The sequence below is a fragment of the Vitis riparia genome, chromosome 19 (assembly GCF_004353265.1).
Source record: "Vitis riparia cultivar Riparia Gloire de Montpellier isolate 1030 chromosome 19, EGFV_Vit.rip_1.0, whole genome shotgun sequence".
NCBI classification, from domain to species: Eukaryota; Viridiplantae; Streptophyta; class Magnoliopsida; order Vitales; family Vitaceae; genus Vitis; species Vitis riparia.
This window is the reverse complement of record NC_048449.1, coordinates 407,798-428,970: the sequence shown is the minus strand read 5'-3', so window position 1 is coordinate 428,970 and position 21,173 is coordinate 407,798. Positions and strand designations below refer to the sequence as shown.

At 28.6% G+C, this 21,173-nt stretch overlaps 2 protein-coding genes across 2 annotated transcripts; both read left to right on the top strand.

Moving 5' to 3' along the window:
- The first annotated feature begins 922 nt into the window (after positions 1-922).
- LOC117908463 (protein trichome birefringence-like 38) lies at positions 923-4,849 on the top strand. Its single transcript, XM_034822059.1, has 5 exons — positions 923-1,265; positions 1,805-1,976; positions 3,566-3,741; positions 3,838-3,996; positions 4,473-4,849. The coding sequence occupies exons 1-5, from the start codon at positions 976-978 to the stop codon at positions 4,771-4,773; spliced, it is 1,098 nt and encodes a 365-aa protein (XP_034677950.1). The 5' UTR covers positions 923-975; the 3' UTR covers positions 4,774-4,849.
- A 6,389-nt stretch (positions 4,850-11,238) lies between these two features.
- On the top strand, positions 11,239-14,259 carry LOC117909019 (protein trichome birefringence-like 41). The gene is made up of 5 exons (XM_034822918.1): positions 11,239-11,516; positions 12,389-12,560; positions 12,684-12,862; positions 13,100-13,258; positions 13,968-14,259. Exons 1-5 carry the CDS (start codon positions 11,239-11,241, stop codon positions 14,257-14,259), a joined length of 1,080 nt encoding a protein of 359 aa, XP_034678809.1.
- The last annotated feature ends 6,914 nt before the right edge of the window (positions 14,260-21,173 follow it).

Sequence of the window (21,173 nt, the reverse complement as noted above, 5' to 3'; positions counted from 1 at the left end):
TTGGGAAAAAGAGGGAAGCAAAGGAAACATGGTAAAAATAAGCAATGTCTTTCTGGTTTATTCCAAGGAGAAAGGGAAAATATTGTAAAAATGACCTAGTGCCTAGTTGATAAATGTTTTTAAAAACAGTTTTATGTTCATTATAATGTTTTTAAAGAATTAAATTTCTAAATAAAATTTAGTTTTTAAAAATAACTAAAACCATTTTTAAGAACGATTCTCAAAAATTGATTTTTAAAATTGTCATCGGACAAGTTTTGATATTCTTCCATTTTGTTCGGTGATAAAAATAGCTTATGTTCTTTAATAAGGCCTCTATAGATATTATCGGTTCTTGATATTTTAACCTTCATAACTTTAAAAAATTGTCTCTATATGCAAAATGAATAGCTCCTTGGTAAAAGTCAAAGACCCTACTCAAGTAACGTAGGTTCCACACAATGCTAAGATGATAATATCTTTGCCTGTTTGGATTTTAGGAAAATGAGGAAAGAAAAAGAGAAAAATGCTAAATCCAATTCAAAGAACAACATTATTGTGAGGTAGTTTGTATAACATGCATGTTCTTTCAAGCTTAATGGCAATTACTCCTTTTGATTTAACATTTGTCAGCCAATGAAATCTCATAATGAAGTCCAACTGAACTGCCGACACAATTTGTGGATGCCTTCACTTTCCTGACAACCAAATAAGAAAAAGAACCCAAAAACAAAAAGAGAAAAATCAGCAGAGAAACTATGAGAAAGTTAACTTAAAACTAGAAAAAGAAAAATGGAAATGGGTCCAAAACTAGAGCACTAAAAAATGAAAAAGAAAAAGTATGGAAATGGAAAACTTTGTCTTTTAACTCAAAAGCCAGCTGCACAACTTGGAGGAAACGGGGTCCAAACTTTATGTTGTATATATATATATGGAAATCTTTCTCATTTTTCACACCACTGCTCTTCAAATCCTTATCCTCTTTCTCTTCTCCAAATGGGATATGGTTTTGGTGGCTTCCTCTGCTTTTTTGCAGCAATTTTTTTGGTGTCATGGCTTCATGAATCCAATGCCAAAGTGGAGGGTTCTTCTAGTGATGAAGTAGCAGCACAGCTTGCTGGGTGTAATCTCTACCAAGGATCTTGGGTGATTGATGATACTTTTCCTTTGTATCAATCTTCAATTTGTCCGTTTATCGACAAAGAGTTCGACTGTCAAAAGAATGGGAGGCCGGACAAACTCTACCTCAAGTACCGATGGCGGCCTAGCGGTTGCATTTTGCCGAGGTATCTTATACATTAAGTGTACTAAAAGCATATGGAATTTGACTTCCACTATAACTAATTCATTAATAAGACCTGTTAGATGATAAATTGAGCTTCTTTTGTTCATACTCACAACTCAAATTCTTCTACATCTCGTTTAGCTTATCAATGTATTAACACATGTTTTTTATGAAAATATTTTTTTAAACCCACCAAAATATGTCAAACTTTTTTGGGTTTTAATTGGACTACCGGAAAATTTATTGATTTTTAATATTATTAATTTCATAATGATGATGAGTGGGGTTCTTTTTTTTTTTATCACATGGGCATGTCCTACAAAAAATAATGAATTCAGTGACCAACTATTTCCCCATTGCTATAATTCATCCATGATGTAGATTTCAACAAAAGCTAGCTCCCCCGCCGACACAAATTCTGTAGTGAAAATGATTTTTTTTTTTATCATAATGAAAAAGGAAAAAAGTGGATTGGTGTTTATTATTTGATGAGAATTATTATGAGCTTTTTGACTAGTAGATTTGAGAGATGTGATGCAGATTCAATGGAGTAGAGTTTTTGGCAAGGTATAAAGGGAAAAGGATAATGTTTGTGGGGGATTCTTTGAGTCTGAATCAATGGCAATCTCTCACTTGCATGTTGCATGCTGCAGTACCCAGGTCTAGGTACACTGTTGACAGAGAGAATGACCTCTCTACTTTTACTATACCAGTAAGTTTCTCCAGTAATTCTCTTTTCCAATTTCCTTTTTTTTTTAATACAGTACTTTGATCTCTGTCTCTCTCTCTTTCCCATTTTGTAGCTGTTTGTGGGTATTTCATTTAAGAAGAGTTAATTCTAAGCTTTTTAATCATTCATTCTCTCTCTCTCTTCCCCATTTTGTAGCTGTGACATAGAAGTTTGGTGGGTATTTCATTTAAGCTCTCTCTTCCCATTTTGTAGCTTTGAGATAGAAGTTTGGTGGGTATTTCATTTAAGAAGATTTAATCCTAAGCTTTTTAGTCATTTTTGTAGATTTGAGGTAGAAATTAGGTAGGTATTTCATTTAAGAAGATTTAATCTAAGCTTTTTAGTCATTTTTGTAGCTTTGAGGTAGAAATTAGGTAGGTATTTCATTTAAGAGGAATTAATTTTAAGCTTTTTAATAATTTATTTAGGATAAGGATAATAAATAAACAAAATTATAAAAACAACCGGTAATACTCCTTTCAACCTTATTAAATAAATAAATAAACACATAAGAGAGGTGGGTATATGCCCAATCCCATTTATTTTTAATTAAATTTAAAATAAATATAATTTACAAATAAATAAATATTATTTTTATAATTTATTTTTTAAAAAATAAGTTTTTTATTTTGTGTGTTAAAGAGAAAAAAAAAAACAAATTAAATTATTTTTTATTTTTCATACATAAGAGTAAGTTGAGGGTGGAATTTAGCAATTCCTAACTTCATTGAGTTTTTCAAAAAAAAAAAAAAAAATTCTCAAACTTGCATCCCACCTATTTATTCTTATCTCAATTTTTATGTTTAATATTACTCTTTTTGTTCTCATAGTTTTTCCAAAAATAGTTATATTTAAAGTTACAACTAGATCTAATGGAATTTGAAGTAATAACTAAACATAAGTTCATATATATGTAATTGAAGTTAGGTGTTCAAGCATGTTGTTCCTAAATTTGTGGTTGAGGTTGGTGTTAAGAATGGTCAAGCATGTTGTTCCAAACACAAGGGGCAGATGCCCTAAACATAAAGGCCACATGTCCCTACCTCTCATTTTCTTCTAATATTGTAGCTCAAATCTAACCCCATAAAGTTGGCCAGATGGGGTTGATGTTGCATGTGGTCCCTTCTTATAGCTAGCTTTGTGGTAGGGCTATGACAACTTGGTCATGACTGTCTAAAATGGTAGGTGAATTGAATGGTTAAATTTATTTTATTGGCATAAGATAAATCTTTTAACTTTTGTTTTTAGTTGACTGCACCTTAATGTAAAATTTTCTTTCACTTTTACCTAATTTCACAAGAAATAATGCCACAACAATGAAAGTGAAATATGAATAATTGGCTTTAGCAATGGTCGGTCCACTTATAATTAATATTCAAACTATATACAACCATGTAGGGAATGCGACTTTTCCTTTTTAAAAGTGTCTATATAACATAAGGTCCCATTCACTTTAGAAATGTTTTCACTAGAACCCCTTTTGTTTTTTTTTTAATATTTATTCCTTTTCTCTTTATATGTTAATTAAATTTTTATTAACTAAAATGGGGATTTGTTTTTTCATTTTGCAGGAGTTTGGGATTTCAATATATTTATCTCATAATGATTTTCTGGTTGATTTAGTTAAAGAAAAGGTAGGTAAGGTTTTAAGGCTTGATTCCATTGTTGGGGGCAATGCATGGAAAGGATTTGATATGCTTATCTTCAATACATGGCATTGGTGGATCCATAAAGGAAGCAAACAACCGTAAGAAATATATTAAAAATAAATTAAAGTTGTCAAAATTAATCTTTAATATAGATCATTATTTTTTTTTATTTTTTTTACTTATTTTGGTTTTAGATGGGACTACATTGAAATAGGAGGTAAGTACTACCGAGACATGAATCGATTGGTTGCATTTAAGGAGGGACTAACCACATGGTCCAAGTGGGTCGAGTCCAACATCAATCCTGCTGTCACCAGGGTTTTCTTTCAAGGCATTTCACCTACTCATTATAAGTAAGTTCTCCTCTTTTATTATAATCATCATTATTATTCTCAATATTCTTATGGGTAACCCATGCACGTGTCTTAATAAATCTGCTATGAATAGAAATAACCTAATTGATTCTAAATATGTTAAGTCTCGTTTGAAATAGCATTTAACTTCTGCATTTAATAGTAGAGCAAATAGAAATAAAAGTAATTACTATCGTAATGCCATTAAATTTTTATGTTTGAGATTTATATTTTAAAAATAATTTTTTTAAGAATAAAAATAATTATGCTATTTTAAATCCCGCCTCTTATCTAAGGAAAAACATGAGTTTCTTACTTCTCTAACATAGAGATAATTCACATTAAGAAATCTATTATTTATGGTCGAGAGTTCTATACAAATATTTCGTATCTCTTTTAGTTATACTATGTTATATTGGAGTTATTTTTACTTTTTTTTTTAATTTTTTTTTTCGTATTTATAATTTATGGAGTAGTGGTGACGAATGGAAACAATCGGGGTCAACAACTTGCAATGGCCAAACTCAACCATTAAGTGGCTCAATGTATCCAGCAGGGATGCCATCGGAAGCAAAAATATTAAAGGAAGTGTTGAGTAAAATGTCGAAACCGGTTCAATTGCTCGATATAACGACATTATCACAATTGAGGAAAGATGGACACCCATCCTACTATGGTAACAATGGAAGGAAGGAAGATGATTGTAGCCATTGGTGTCTTGCTGGAGTTCCTGATACTTGGAATGAACTTTTATATGCGAGTCTTATTATGGGTTAAAATGTTTTAAATACCTAAATGTACTGGTTGTTGTATATGCTAATAAAATTGTGAATTGTTTTCATTTGATGATAAATATATTCCTTATGGTTTTGAAAATTAAAGACCTATTTGGAAATTGATCTTCCAACTTAAAAACTACATTTTGCAAATTTAAGATTGAGAAATAGTTTTTTAAGAATTTATCCTATATATAAATGCATAATATCTTTGTCTTCATACAAACATATCGAGAAAATTGTTTTTCATATTTGAATTCTTAAATAAAATTTTATTATAAAAATAACTAAAATTGTTTTTAAGAATTGTTGATAACCTTACGTGAAGTATATTTTAAATAGATAAAATATTAACATAAAAGCAAAAATACAACATAATCACAAGTCAACAAAATAAATGGGATAGTTGTGAGAAAAAGGTAGAAAATGTTTTGGTCCTTTAATGCCGACCCGTTGGTGTAAGAATTTGATCGATTGTAGAATAACAATGAAAAAAATAATCTACACACTAATTGGCACAAAATTTAATGTAATTTGGTCAAACCATATTTAAATGGCAGATGAAGGGAAACAGAACGCAAATTCCATGTACAAAATTGTAGGGTGACATAAAAGCCAAATCTCGAAATAATTTTTGTATTAAATGTCCTCAATTTCGTTAGACTATACTTTATTGTTAATAGGGTAGAAATAAAGAGAAAAAATAGAAGAAAAATTACAAAATTTCTCTTTTCATTAAAGAGAGAAAATTAAATCTTGAGTAATGAATTTTTTCCCACTTTCTTTTTTCTTTTTCTTTTTTTAAATAAAAGAAAATGAAGATTTTCCCTCCTCTTTTCCTTAATTTTTTTTAATCATTTTTTCATAATATTTAAAGATTTTAAAATCATTTCCCTTGGATTTGTTTTTTCATTTTTTTAAGCATTTTTTTAAAGAAAAAACATAATCTAAATGCTTCCTAATCTTTGTTGATTTCTTTCCATAAACCTTTGTTTTGTCACTAACATTGTCATAATTTGACCTAAAAAAAATATTATTAGCACATAAAACTCATAATTAAGCTATGCTTAATTTTCCTTGATTGGAAACAATTTCTCTCAAAACCATAGAGAAAAAAACCCAAATGGAATTCATCATTTTAGAACAATATCTATTATGATGAAACAAATTAAAAATAAAAATAACTTAAGAAAAAGGTAAAATTAATAAAATTTGAAAATTTGAAAATTGGTCATGCCATAAGTGTGGGCAGCCACACTAACAATATAAATATGATACAACATTTCATCATTCTACCCACAACCCATCTCTCCCAATGGGATTTAGTTTTGAAGGCCTGTGTTTTTTTCTTTCTTCTATTCTTCTTTTTCTTCTTTCATGGCTTCAACAATCCAGTGCAAGTGTAGAGCCTCATGAGACCATGCAACCCCAATTGGATGGCTGTGATTTCTTCAAAGGAACTTGGGTGGTGGATGATTCTTATCCCCTGTATGATTCCTCCACCTGTCCATTCATCAATTCACACTTTGACTGTCCAAAAAATGGAAGGCCAGATAAGCTCTATCTCAAGTATAGATGGCAGCCCTATGGTTGTACATTGCCAAGGTATATTTATAAATACTTCATTTGACTTTATTTGATGAATTTGAGTTTTTAATATTTATAGAATTTTATAACCCGGGATTAATAATTAAATATTTCAATATGATTCGAAAGTAAAATAACTATTATTGAATTTATATTTGAAAATGATATTATTAAAAATAAAGATGTTTTTTACATTTATAAAAATAATAATAGCTTTTATCCTAACACTCTTAAAACTTATCAATGACATATACATTATATAAATGACAAAGTAAATGGATATTTTTTTCAACTTTTAAAAATGTTTGATTCTTGTAAAATTTTAAGAAAGGAAAAAAAATTAAAAAAAAAATTATTTTCTTATATTTGAATGACAGAGAAATAAGATGGAAAAAATGTAGGATAAAAAGCACTAAAAAAAGTTAAACTATTTTTTATAAAAGTTTGGGGAAAGTTCATCAATAATTTAATTTTCTTTCATTTTTTTCCCCAAATTTTTCATGAACAGTAATTTTTTCTTTCCTTTAATTTTATGAAAATCAACCACAGTATTAAAAGTTATTGTCATTTTTCTTGTCAATGGAATGGATTTCTTGAAAAGATTCAAGGGGAAAAATATTATGTTTATAGGGGATTCTTTGACTGAAGGTCAATGGGAATCCCTCACTTCCATGGTCCATGATGCAGTCCCCCAATCAAACTTCAATAAAAGCATTGACAAGGGAAGCCTCCTTACCATTACATGGCCAGTGAGTTTTCAAAACACATCAATTTTAAATAATTTTTATTTTATTTCATTTGTTTTTGACTCCAAATTAAAATTATTACTCATATTAAAATAGAAACAAATAATTATTCAAATATTATAGTTTTAGTTGTATCCAAACAAAAGAATTAAAATTTTCATATTCATTCCTATGGACCCGACATTTCGGCTCATGCGTTTCCCACTCGATGACGAGTTCGATTTTTGTTTGAAAAATTGATTTTATTTGATTATGAAAACTGATTTGGAGTCGTCACTTATTTTTGTTTTATTTTAAAAAGGTAAACAAAATAAGAAAGAAAACCTTAAGTGTGACTCCTTGTTTTGGAAAAGGTGGTATGTGAAAAACCGGATCGAGCTCGGGGGGTCAGATTGCTTCTTGGGAAGGTACGGTACAAACCGTAGCACCCCTCTAAGTCCCTATAGTCGGGTCTCTACTAATAGAATGAAGCTGACGTGGCAATCAATGAGAAAATCAATGGATACTCACCTAAATCATACACAATATGAGAATCAAAACACGCAATAGAGGTTGACTAGAATGGAAGTGGATGCATACCTCGGCCATGAGCCACAATGCGCTATCAAGAAACGAGATTAGTGCACAATTAATGAATACAAAATATAGCTCATGCATATCGGAGTGCAAAACGAAGCTCAAGCAAAATGCATTAAGCATGACAGTTGACAATCAAAGGGATCAAACATAGAGCCCCCACCAAAGCCCAATTTATCGTTCATGGACTAGTCTCACAAATTCCGTGTTTCGAAATCATGAAGAATTCATCATTACTTATATAAAATCAAGAAAATCAGAAGATTATTTAGGAGCCGAAATGGAATTAAAACTATTTGAGTGAAAACTGGATTTTTGGAATTTGTTTGAACATCAGGGATATTGGGAATTAAATTTAAGAGTTGGAATTTTGGGAATTAAATTATAAAGAAATTAGAAATTTGGAAATTGGAATTTTAAAGAATCGTTTAAAATGGAATTCTAGAATAAACGAAGATTAATGTGAATATTGGAATTTTTGGAATTAGAAATTAAATTTGAAAGTCGGAAATTTTAATGAATTGTTTAAGATGAAATTTTAGAATAAATAAATAAAATAATAATACTAATGAAAATAATAAGGATTAAATAAATAAATGTGGAAATTGGAATTCCGAAAATTAGAAATCGAATTTAGAAATCGGGATTTTGAAGAATTACTTGATGATAGAATTTTAAATAAATAAATAAATAATAATAATAATAACAAGAATAATGATTGAACAAATAAATATGGAAATTAGAATTCCGAAAATTAGGAAATTGAGTTTGGAAATCGGGATTTTGAGGAATTGCTTGATGATAGAATTTTAAATAAATAAATAAAATAATGATGATTAGAATAAATTGATGTGAGAATTTAAAATTTCAAAAATTGGAATTTAAATTTAGAAATTAGAATTTTGAAAGATTATTTTAAAGATTGAATTTTTAAAAATGAGCAAATGAATAAATAACGATGATTAAATAAATTAATGTGAGAATTAAAATTTCGGAATTTGGAATTTTAAATTTAGAAATCGGAATTTTGAAAGATTATTTAAAGATTGAATTTTAAAAATGAACAAATGAATAAATATCGATGATTAAATAAATTGATGTGAGAATTAAAATTTCGGAATTTGGAATTTTAAATTTAGAAATCGGAATTTTGAAAGATTATTTAAAGATTGAATTTTAAAAATGAACAAATGAATAAATATCGATGATTAAATAAATTGATGTGAGAATTAAAATTTCGGAATTTGGAATTTTAAATTTAGAAATCGGAATTTTGAAAGATTATTTTAAGATTGAATTTTAAAAATGAACAAATGAATAAATAACGATGATTAAATAAATTGATGTGAGAATTAAAATTTCAGAATTTGGAATTTTAAATTTATAAATCAAATTTCAGAATTTGGAATTTTAAATTTATAAATCGGGATTTTGAAGCATTATTTAAAGATCTGGATTAGGAGAATTATTTAAAAAAATGTAAGTTTTAAATTTAAACAAATAAATAAATAAAGTGATAACGATTAGATAAATAGATAAAAAAAAAAAGAATCAGAATTTCGAAAATCTAGATTAAATTTAAAAGAGCGGAATTTAGGAGAATTATTTAAAAATGTAAATTTTAAATTTAAATAGATAAATAAATGGACAAGGTGATAAAGATAAATACATATAAAAGATCGGAATATCAGAAATCTGGATTAAATTTAAAAAGCGGAATTTAGGAGAATTATTTAAATATGCAAGTTTTGTAAGTAGCGTTTAGAAATTGGGGTTGAGAAAATTTATTGAGAAATTTATGCTTTAAGGAGGTAAATTATGTAAGTTGAAAACAATCAAATGGGCCAATTTTAAATGGGTGAACAAAACATGAGGCCCTTCAGCAATATACATGGGCCTGGGCTCCATCTCAAGCCCATACCCAATGGCCAAGTAACCCAAGCCTTCAATCTCCACCAAAGCTAGTTTTCCACCTGGGTGTCGTCTTCATCCAAGGAGCTTCCACCATCGGCGACGCGAGGGAGAGGGAAGCAACGACGGCGAGCTGGCAGCAACCAGGAGATTTTTGCTGCTGTCACTAGTGACCGGCGCGGCTATCCTCACGTTCGGGGCAGGTTGAAACGAACCATGCGTCGGCGTCGGGGAGGAAGCTGTTCGCGACTTCGAGATGTGGCCGTCTGTATACTCCAATTTCTACTTCATCCATTTTCTAATAACACTAAAGATTGGAGCTTCCTAAGGTCTCCGGAACCAGTGAGGACTTTCCCAACAAGACCTGACCAGGACCCTAACTCTAGTGATTCTAAGCTGCCCAGCAAGTTTATACCAACTATTTGCAGGAATGGTCGTGGGATGTTTCAAGGGTGAGAGTAAAAAATAAAACGTGGGTTCCCTTAGAAACCACTGGTTTTCGAGGAAAATCGTATACCATTTAGAGAGAAAGCCCCAAAGACGTTGAAACAATGAGGGAGCAGAAGCAAAGTTTCGAAAGCGAAGCATTTTCTTGCTAATGTTTACAAAAAAAAACAAAAAACAAAGCATGAAGCAGAGCAACACCATTTTGGAGTCAAATCAAAGAAACAGAGGAAGAAAATCAGCAACACAAATGGAATACCAACAAATAAATAATCTATAACATCCAATGAAGTGATACCCAGAAACAAAAAAATATGATTCATAGTGAGCTTACTTGAAAAGGCACCAGATATCTTCCCCTTCGTTAGCCTCCCCCCGGTTCTTCTCCTCTTCTCTTCTCTGAAAATCCCCCAGTCCCGAACCCATCTAATCCCTTCCTTTATCCGCCTACTTCTCGTCCTCTTCAACCGCCCAAATACTGCTCGCCCCTTGTCCCCTACAACCGCCTAAGGATAGCTCCTTCCCCCTCCTTTCACTTCCAGCCGTCCTCGGGTGGATAAAGAAAGCAGAGAAGAAGAAGAAAGAAAAAAAATGAATAAAAATAAAAACCAGCCCATGCCCCCAGCCGAGGGGTCTACAATTCCCCGTTATTTACCAAACATAGTTTAAAAGTGTTTAAAATTCTTTTTTAGTTTCCATTTTTAGTTTTTTTTTTAATTTCTAAGAATAATTATTTAGGATAACATTGTTGCACTTTAATAAACTCAACAAATAATTATTCTTAATTTCTTTTTATAAACTTTTTTTTTCTTTTCCAAAACTCTATCCATAAACTCAAAAGATTTCCCAAAAATGGATTTCTTTAACAAAATATCTGTCATAAATAATAATAGTAATAAATCTTTTTATCTCAAAAAGTGATAGGAAAATTTATTATTTGGATCTTGGAAAGTGTGAACAGCCTCATAAACAAAATAGTAAAAAATTTATTATTTATATCTAAAAATAATAACAATAATCCAAATGGAAAATTTAATTGTCTCTATTTGAAAAATGATGAGTGGGAAAATTTGTTATATGTACAACGAATAAAGCTAAGCCAAACTCCTTTCATATCTATATATATATATATATATATATATATATATATAAAGAAATCATACAACAATATTCCATCATTTTCCCACAACAAAACTCCCTCCATGGAAAGCTTTTGTTATTTTCTTTCAACCTCTCTTCTTTTGCTACTTTCATGGCTTCAACAATCCAATGCAAATGTGGAGCATCATAATACCAAGCAACCCCATTTGGATGGTTGTGATTTCTTCCAAGGAAGTTGGGTGGTGGATGATTCTTATCCTCTGTATGATTCATCCACCTGTCCATTCATCAAACAAGGATTTGATTGTCAAAAAAATGGAAGGCCAGACAAGCTCTACCTCAAATATAGATGGCAGCCCAAGGCTTGCACATTGCCAAGGTAATATATATATATACTATTTATTTCGACTTTATTTAATTTCTTCCTCCAAATTGTTGGATTGTATAAAATCTTATTTTAAATAGTTAGGTTGTGAAATTAAACTTTTAAGGGTATTTGGATGAAACTCTCAAACTAGGTTTTATACTCTTTAATGCGATATATTTATATAATGGAAAAATAAATAAATAAAGAGACTCATTAATGTGATTTATCTATATAATAGGAAAAAAAAATTAAAAAGATTCTTATCGTCTATTTAATGACTTTTTTTTAATAGTTCTCTGTAACCTTTAAAACAAAATTCTGTTTAAAAACTTAAATATGAACAACAACTTTTTCAACCTATTATCTATAAACACTCTTTGTATTTGTGTACAATGCAAAAGTTTTTCACCATTTTTGTATTTTCAATTTCTCTAAATTCATTACAAAAAAACATTTGAAAATATAATTGCTTTCAATAAAAAAAAAAAAAAAATTGTTAAAACAATGTTTCTAAAGTTATAAAATAATTGCAATTCCCTTACTATCCTCAAATATGGGCAAAAGTAGTATTTCAATCTTGATTATGTTAAACGCAATCATTTTAAATGTCTCAACACCAATCTTGTCTCAAAAAGATCTCAATATTCACTAATACGAAGAAGTTGAGCATATTTTATCCTTTTATATTTATTATTTAGTTAAAAAAAAACATATTCCTATGTCCTCTATTATTAAATTTGGAGGTTAAAAGTTAATCATCTCAAATATACTTTAATGTATTTGATTTTACATATAAAATTAAGAAATTTCATTTTTATCATATTACTTAGTAAAGCATATGACCTAAATACCCTTCACAACTTTATTATTTTATATATCTGCAGATTCAATGGAGAGGATTTCTTGAAGAGGTTTAAGGGAAAAAAGATAATGTTTGTAGGGGATTCTTTAAGTGAAAATCAATGGCAATCACTCACTTGCATGGTCCATGCTGCAATCCCCCAAGCACAAGTCAATAAAAGCATTAAGGGAGACCTCAAGACGATTACATGGCCGGTAAGTTCCTAAAATATTTTTTGTATTCAAAATATATTAATTTTAAATAATTTTTATTATATTTTTAATATCAAAATGATTATTCTCCACATTGATTTCAAAATTATGGAATTATTTTTGCAGGAGTATGGGATTTCAATGACATTATGTTTCAATGTCTTTCTAGTAGATTTAGTATATGAGAAAAAGTTAGGGAGGGTACTAAAGATAGACTCCATCGAAGGTGGCCGATTATGGAAAGGTGTTGACACGCTCGTATTCAATACATGGCATTGGTGGCTCCACAATGGATCCGTACAACCGTAAGATCGATGCTTAACCCCATAAAAAAATATTTTTTCTTGCATAATTTTAGGGAAATGATATCACTAATTAAGATCATTTTATGATATTGAAAAAAATCATAAAAGTGATAATCAATTAAGAATCACTACTCTTATTTACTTGAATTTTGGTTTAGGTTCCATATATTTGTACCTTAAGTCTTATCTCAATGCTTTGTACTTTTAATATGAATACTTTCTTTTTTTGAATTTCAGATGGGATTATATTCAAATAGGAGGAAAGTTGATTAAAGACATGGACCGTTTGGCTGCTTTTAAAAGAGGACTAACTACTTGGTCCAAATGGGTAGACTTTAACATCAATCCTGCTATGACTAATGTGTTCTTCCAAGGCATTTCTCCGATGCATGATTTGTAAGTTCTCTTCTTTGCTTACGTTTGCATGGGAGAAGTACTCACTAGTGAATATGACATAAAAAATTAGGGTGTCATTTAGTTGTATTTTCTACTTTTAATTTTAAAAAATAAAGACTTCTATACAAATATAACAATTCTTATATCAAAAGTAGAAAATATCTTGTATTCTTTTTTTTTTTTTTTTTAATTTTAAAATTTTGACAAACTAAAATTTTTTAACTTGGATTTTAAAAATACTAAAAAGTATTTTCAAGTGTATAAAGTATATATCTACTTTTTGAATAAAATTTCTATGTTTTTATTTATTTATAAGATTTGCTATTTTTAAAAACAAAACATAGGAAATGCATCCAAACATCATGGAAGTTGGAGTAAATTAAATTTAAAAATGTAATTGCTAATCAAATTATAAGCATATTTGCTTATTTTAGGGCAGGCATGACTCAACACTCCAAACCCAACCCAAACTTTTGGGCTCTAAAAGGTGGCCCAAGTCAAAGGGCAATACCATAATACACTATATTTACAAATGCAATTCAACATTTAGTGAAAAAAATTATGAAATATATAGTCCCACCCTAGTTTCAAATCAAATTAACTACTAAAGTTTCAAATATATATATAGATATATATATAAATATGTTCATATCATATTTATTTTTCAATTAATTTCTCGGCATATAATTTTATTTTGTTGATGGAATAGTGTTGAAGAATGGAAGGAGAAATTAGCAACATGCAAAGGACAAACTGAACCCATAAAAGGTTCAACATACCCTGGGGCTTTGCCACCGGCGGTAGGGGTGGTGAAAGAAGTTCTAAGCAAGATGTCGAAACTCGTATCATTACTCGATATAACTGCATTATCACAACTAAGGAAAGATGGACATCCATCGATATATAATGGTGGTCAAGGAAGTGATTGTAGCCATTGGTGTCTTGCTGGTGTTCCTGATACTTGGAATGAACTTTTATATGCAATTGTTATTACTCAGTAAACATTTGAATTGTGACAATAAATAAATTTGGTGGGAAAATAAGGAAATTAGTTATTTGATACCTAAGAATGAGAGTGTTCCTTTTTTTTTTTTTTTTTTTTTTTAAGATAATCAAAAATAAAACATGTCTATTTTTTGTTCAATTCTTCACTCTTAGATTTTTTTTTTTTTAAATTTAATTTTAATTTTTTGTGGGCTGCTCATGCTTTTGGATATCTCCATTTATTAACTTGTAGATTCAATGGAAAAGATATCTTGAGGAGGTTTAAGGAGGAAAAAAAAGGGAAAGATAATGTTTATGAGGGATTCTTCGAGCCAAAATCAATGGGAATCCTTGGCATGCATGTTGCATGCAATAGTGCCCCATTCAAAGTTCATTGCTAGCAATGACAACTCTTTGCTTTGCATTTGAATTTGTTCAACCTATACATTCATATCTCATGCTAAGTTTTTCCATGGGTTCTTCTTGAATAAGAATTTTGAGATATTCTCTTGAAAGAATGAGATTAATATTTCATTTAAATTAAAATTACCTTATCATTTAATTTTGGTCAAATTGGGATTAAGATTAACTTATATTAATTTAAATTGAATTTAGAAGAAAGGTATAAAAAGGGTAGATTCCAATAAAGAAAAAAAAAAGTGATTAGCCATGAACCCACACCATATAATTTCAATACAAACTCTAATGAGCTAATATCCTAAAATTAATATGAAACATATTATGGAAACTAAGGCTGATAATATTTGGATTTTTTTAAATATAATTTTTTTATTTAATATGGTAAATCATTTTTAATTTTAAATCATAAAACTCATATGAAAAAACTATAAAATAGGAACTCAAATTTATAAAATACAAATTTTAAGCAATCATTTAAAAATAATTAGCATTCAAAGGCAAGAGGACACAAGGTCTCTTTATGTTGGTTTTTTTTTTCCTCTTGTGGCAATCTACTAATAAAGAAGAGGGAGAAATACAAGAAGAAACCGAATTTTTTTTACAACTTGACTTTGCTATTCAAATTCCAAGAGCTTTGAATATATTTTTTTTTATAACTTTTTTTTTCTTTTTTTGTGGCTAGGTGATGCTTTTGGATATCTCCATTTGTTAACTTGTAGATGCAACGGAAAATATTTGTTGGGGAGGTTTAGGGAGGAAAAAAGGGAAAGACAATGTTTATGGGGGATTCTTCAAGTCAAAATCAATGGGAATCCTTGGCATGCATGTTACATGCAATAGTGCCCCATTCAAAGTTCATTGCTAGCAACAACTGAAAACTCTCTATCCTTACTTTGTGTTTGAATTTGTTCAACCTATACATTCATATCTCATGCTATCTTTTTTCACGGGTCTCTTCTTGAGTAAGAATTTTGAGATATTCCCTTGAAAGAATGAGATTAATATTTAATTTAAATTAAAATTACCTTATCATTTAATTTAGGTCAAATCGGGATTAAGATTAACTTATATTAATTCAAATTGAATTTAAAAGAATGGAATAAAATGGGTATTTTATATTAATTCAAATTTCTTATTTCTAACAAAGGGGTTATACTTCTAATTTACTATACTTCTTTTCTTTTAATTAAAGTATTTTTGTGTAAATATGAATTATATCATCTACTTATCAAATATGAAAGGAAATAAATAGACTATAATGTAATTGGCATGTGATTTTGCGCTACCAACTATAAAAACTCAATTCAAAAACCCTAAATTAAATTTATGCATTCTATTGTGTTTCTTACCTTTTTATTCTACTTCTTTAGATGGCCTTGTGGACTAAGTTTCTTGGTTCAACTTGCTTGTCTTCTCCATGTACTCTCATATGTGCCATACATATTTTGTGGGGTGGAGCACATTAATCATGTGGACCATCACACACAAATAATGCGATCCAATGGCTGCAATTGGTTCTTGGGAAGTTTGGTCAACAATGATTCATACCCGTTTTATGATGCATCAAAATGTCCATTCATTAGAAATGGTTTCAATTGCTTGAAGAATGGTAGACTCGATAAGGAGTACCTTAAGTATAAATGGAAGCCAAATGACTATGATTTAGATTTACCAAGGTAATGTAGATTTAAAAAAATGTCATTATGTCCAATTTTTATATAGAGGAAGCCGGTACATTGTTAGAATGGAATCATTTTTGAGTTTCAAAAAACATATTTAAGGTTAAACTTGATCAAGTTAAAGCAAATTTAATATTGTAGCTTATAAAACCTCTTACCCTTAATTGATAATTAAAATCGTATGAAGTAAAATGAAATTTAGTTCATTATCTTGAATTGGAAAGTGTCACATTCCACCACCTATCAAACTATGAATTATTAGAATTTAAGTTTAGAAAAAATCATTTTATTTAGTTTGGAAGATGTTTTATAACTCAAGGGTTTTTTATTAGAAATTTTATTATTATATTATATTATTTTTATATATATTTTCTATGTCACATTATATTTCATATATATTTTCATTTTATCTCCTGGCATCTTTTAAACATCTTTTTTTTTTTAAATGCAAATTTTACTCTCTTTTTTTCTTCATATTTTCCATTTTTAAGTCAATCAAAATTTCTATCTTCATAAAAATATTAATACAATTACTTTTATTTTAAAAATAAAAAATAAAATTGGTGTGGGAGGATAGAAAGGAGGCGTATTTAACTTCACTTTTTTATTTAATTAACATTTAAAAAAATCAAAATTATCTTTATTTTTTATAAAAAAAATATTCAAAATACAATATCCAAACATAAAATCAATCATGTACACTTCAAAATTATCCTTTTTCTACTTCTTTTACCATTAAAACCAAAAGTTAAATCCTAAACGAGCCTTAAATGTATCAATTTAACATATCAAATGTATTTAACCATGGATTTATCAAATTTTATACCTTTTGATTTATTGATTAATTCATTTTTATTTTGAACTAAAAGTTAAAAGTATATATTCTTTTTATAATACTAACCTAGACCCTTCATCAACCTTATTACTTTACATGTCTTGCAGATTCAATGGAGAGGATTTTTTGAAGAGGTTTAAGGGAAAGAAAATAATGTTTGTAGGGGATTCTTTTCCTTAAACCTCTTCAAAAAATCCTCTCCATTGAATCCCCTACTTGCATGGTTCATGCTGCAATCCCCCAAACACACTTCAACACAAGCATTAAGGGAGACCTCTATACTATTGCATGGCCAATGAGTTCCAAAAATATTTCCTTTATCCCAATCATATAAATTTTAAATAATTTCTAATTTTTTAACTTCTTTTATTTCAATATCAAAATTATTATTCACATTAATTCTAAAGTATGGAATTATTTTTGCAGGACTATGAAATTTCAATAATATTATGTCACAAGGTATTTCTAGTTGATTTAGCAAATGAAGAAAAATTAGGGAAGGCCCTAAAGATCAACTCCATTGAAGATGGTAAGTCATGGAAATGTATTGACATACTTATCTTCAATACATGGCACTAGTGGCTTCACATAGGGGACTCAAAACCGTAAGATACTAAACCTAACAAACAAACAAAAAAGAAAAGTTATTTTCTACATATTATTCATTGGCATCATTCTACAAAAAAGAAAAGTTGTATTGAAATGTTATTTTTTGGTATCATATAGAAAAGTTACAACCAAGCAAAAATCATCACATGATAAAAACGGATTTATTTATTTGTACTTTGTTTGTAACCAAATAATTTCTTTTAAACCCTAGTCTAATTCTTTGTCATGTTATTCAATTATCTAGATTTGACTACACATATCAATGCATATGGCTCATATTGGAAGTTTGACATAGTAGCACTTTGATATTTTAGTATCTTCCTATTTATTATATTCGACTAACATTTATATTACTTGATTTTTTTTAAAAATGTGTATTTTGTTTTTCTTCATATTTCATATGAGACTACACTCAAATAAGAGATAAGCTAATTAAAGACATGGATCGCTTGACTGCTTTTAAAAAAGGTCTAATGACATGGTCTAAATGGATAGACTTCAACATTAATCCTACTATTACTAAAGTTTTCTTCCAAGGCATTTCTCCAACTCATAATCAGTAAGCTCTCACCCTTGATTGGGTTCACATAGTAATAGCACTAATTAGTGAATATAACATAAAAAAAAAATTAAATGCAAGTTTGGATGTACTTTTTCTTTTCTTTTTTTTATTTAAAAAAAGGTAAAATAAAAAACTGCTATCTAAAAATAAAATATCATGTAGAAAATGGATAGATTTAGCTTATGTCTTTAAAAATAATTTTCAAAAATTTTATACTAACCATGTAATTTTGTTCGTTTTTTTTTTTTATTGATGGAGCAATGGTGAAAAATGGAAAAAGAAATCAGGAACATGCAATGGAGAAACTAAACCAATAAAAGGTTCAAGATACCCAACGAGTTTGCCACCAGAAATAGGTGTAGTCAAGGAAGTTCTAAGTAAAATATCAAAGCCCGTGATGTTGCTCGATATAACTACATTATCACAATTAAGGAAAGATGGTCATCCATCAATATATAGTGGTAGCAAGCAAAGTGATTGTAGCCATTGGTATCTTATTGATATTCTTGATACTTGGAATGAACTCTTGTATGTATTTGTTGTTACCTAATGAAATTCAAATATTAGAAATAAATGAATTTTCTAAGAATTTTAATAAGGAAATTTGCTATTTTATAGTATGAAATTTGATGGTTGAGAATAAGATTTTTGTTTTAAAAAAAAAAACATGTCCATCCTTATAAATAATTAATTGTGTAACAAAATGATAAAAATCAATACTAATAAAGTATTGGGTCAAATTAATATTATTGCATAATGAAAATTTAAATTATTCAATCTTGGTTTACAAAAAATGTGGTAGTTATAGGAAACAAAAGAAGTAGAGAAATCAATTGGAATCACATATAAATATATAAGAAGGACTACAAGCATTAAAAAAAAAAAAAAGTCATATTTGATAATTATTTTTAAAAACAGTTTTAAAAAACAACTTTTGAAAATTATTCTATAATGTTTTGTAAAATAAAAGTCTATTTGAAAACTTAAAATATTTTTAATCTACTTTTAATATTTAAAAAAAAAATTATATATAATGCTTTATTTTTAACCATTCTATATGTTTATATACTTATTTTTTTTAAACAACTCTCATAAAACAAGTGAAAGTAATTGAAAACAATTAAAATATATTATCCGAAACATTCTGTTTTTTGTTTTCAAGAACATAAAACAGAAAGCAGTTTTCTAATTACCAAACATGTATTTTTGTTTTCATATTTTGGAAAACAAAAAAGTGTTCTAAAAAATAGTTGTCAAACAAATCTTTAGAATTTCTTTCTTTCTAGATAAAATATAAATTAAGAAAAATATTAATATAAAACTAAAAATAGAAAATAAACTTGTTTTAGTGGAAAATGACTAATTTTGATAAAGAGTGCAAACTTCTTCGTACTTTGCTAAGAACATGGTTATCACATCAAAACTCTAACAACACCTATAGCATATAAAAACTCATATTTAAGCTTTTGTTGTGGATCACACCTTCAACATGAATGAATTGATCAATTGTTAAAAGAATGAATGGTTTAAATAACCTCTACGCATATAACTCCACAATGTTCGATCACACGTAAGAAATATTGGATAGAAAAATATATTAGCAAGTGGTTATAAAAATCAATTCTTAACTTAAAGGGGACTCTAATATCCTTTGCCCCTTCTATCCACTAAAGAGGGAATATATTCAAATTTTTACTTTTTTTTAACAGAATGCAAATGCCTTATCGAATCAATTAGATCATATAGGAATAAGTTTAGGCATCAACTAAGGTGGGGCCAACACCTAAGCCAAACATACCTACCAACCTAACACACATGGTAACACAAATGGAATTATGCAAATGGAGAGTCATATGGTAATTAACATGTCATATTAGAACACGCAACATGCGAAATTGGGCATCAACACATATTATTATGGATTTATATAATATTAATAGTAAAAATGATTTTACAAAAAAAAAAGAAGAAGAAGAAGAAGAAATTAATAGTATTAATATTTTTTTTTCCTCATGGGTAGGTCTAACTTTTGGATATCTCCATTGGTTAACATGCAAATTCAAGGGAAAAAAATCTCTTGAGGAGGTTTAAGAGAAAAGAAAAGTAACATTTTGGGGAAGTTTTTGAGCCAAAATCAATAAGAATCCTTGGCATGCATGTTGCATGCAACAATACCCCTATCAAAGTGGAGACAATTCTCTATCTTTGCTTTACCTTGGAGTTTGTTCAATCCATACATTCATATCTCATGATATGCTTTTCCCTTTATCTCTCCTTGGCAAGAGTTTTGAGTTTCTCTCTTGAGAAAGTAAAATTAAAAATTAATTTAAATTAGAATTATTTTATAGCTTAATTTAAGTCAATTGAGATTAAAATTAATTTAAAATGAATGTAGAATAAGGGTATAAAAATGGTAAAACAAGGATGGCAACAAGCAAACTATCAATTGACTACCATAAGGAGGGTCATGTTGTTTGGTTAAAACCTTAATGAAGGATGGTACAATTTCATTAACTAAATATATCACATCATCATAATAAGAGTTATATATAAATCATATTAATTTCATTGCCCAAGTTATCAGTATATATGCTTTATTACTTAAATTATCAATTTATAATTGTGTAAATTTTTAGGAGTTTATGGATTTTATTGAATTTATAGGATTTTCCTTCTAAATCCCATGAGTTTTTACTTTTTAAAATAAAAGTAGGCATGCAAAATTAAAAATATATATATATATACTCATTTTTTTTTCTACCCTCTTACACAAGTCTTAATTTCATTTTATTGTCTTTCTCTTCTAAATCCCATAAGCATTTACTT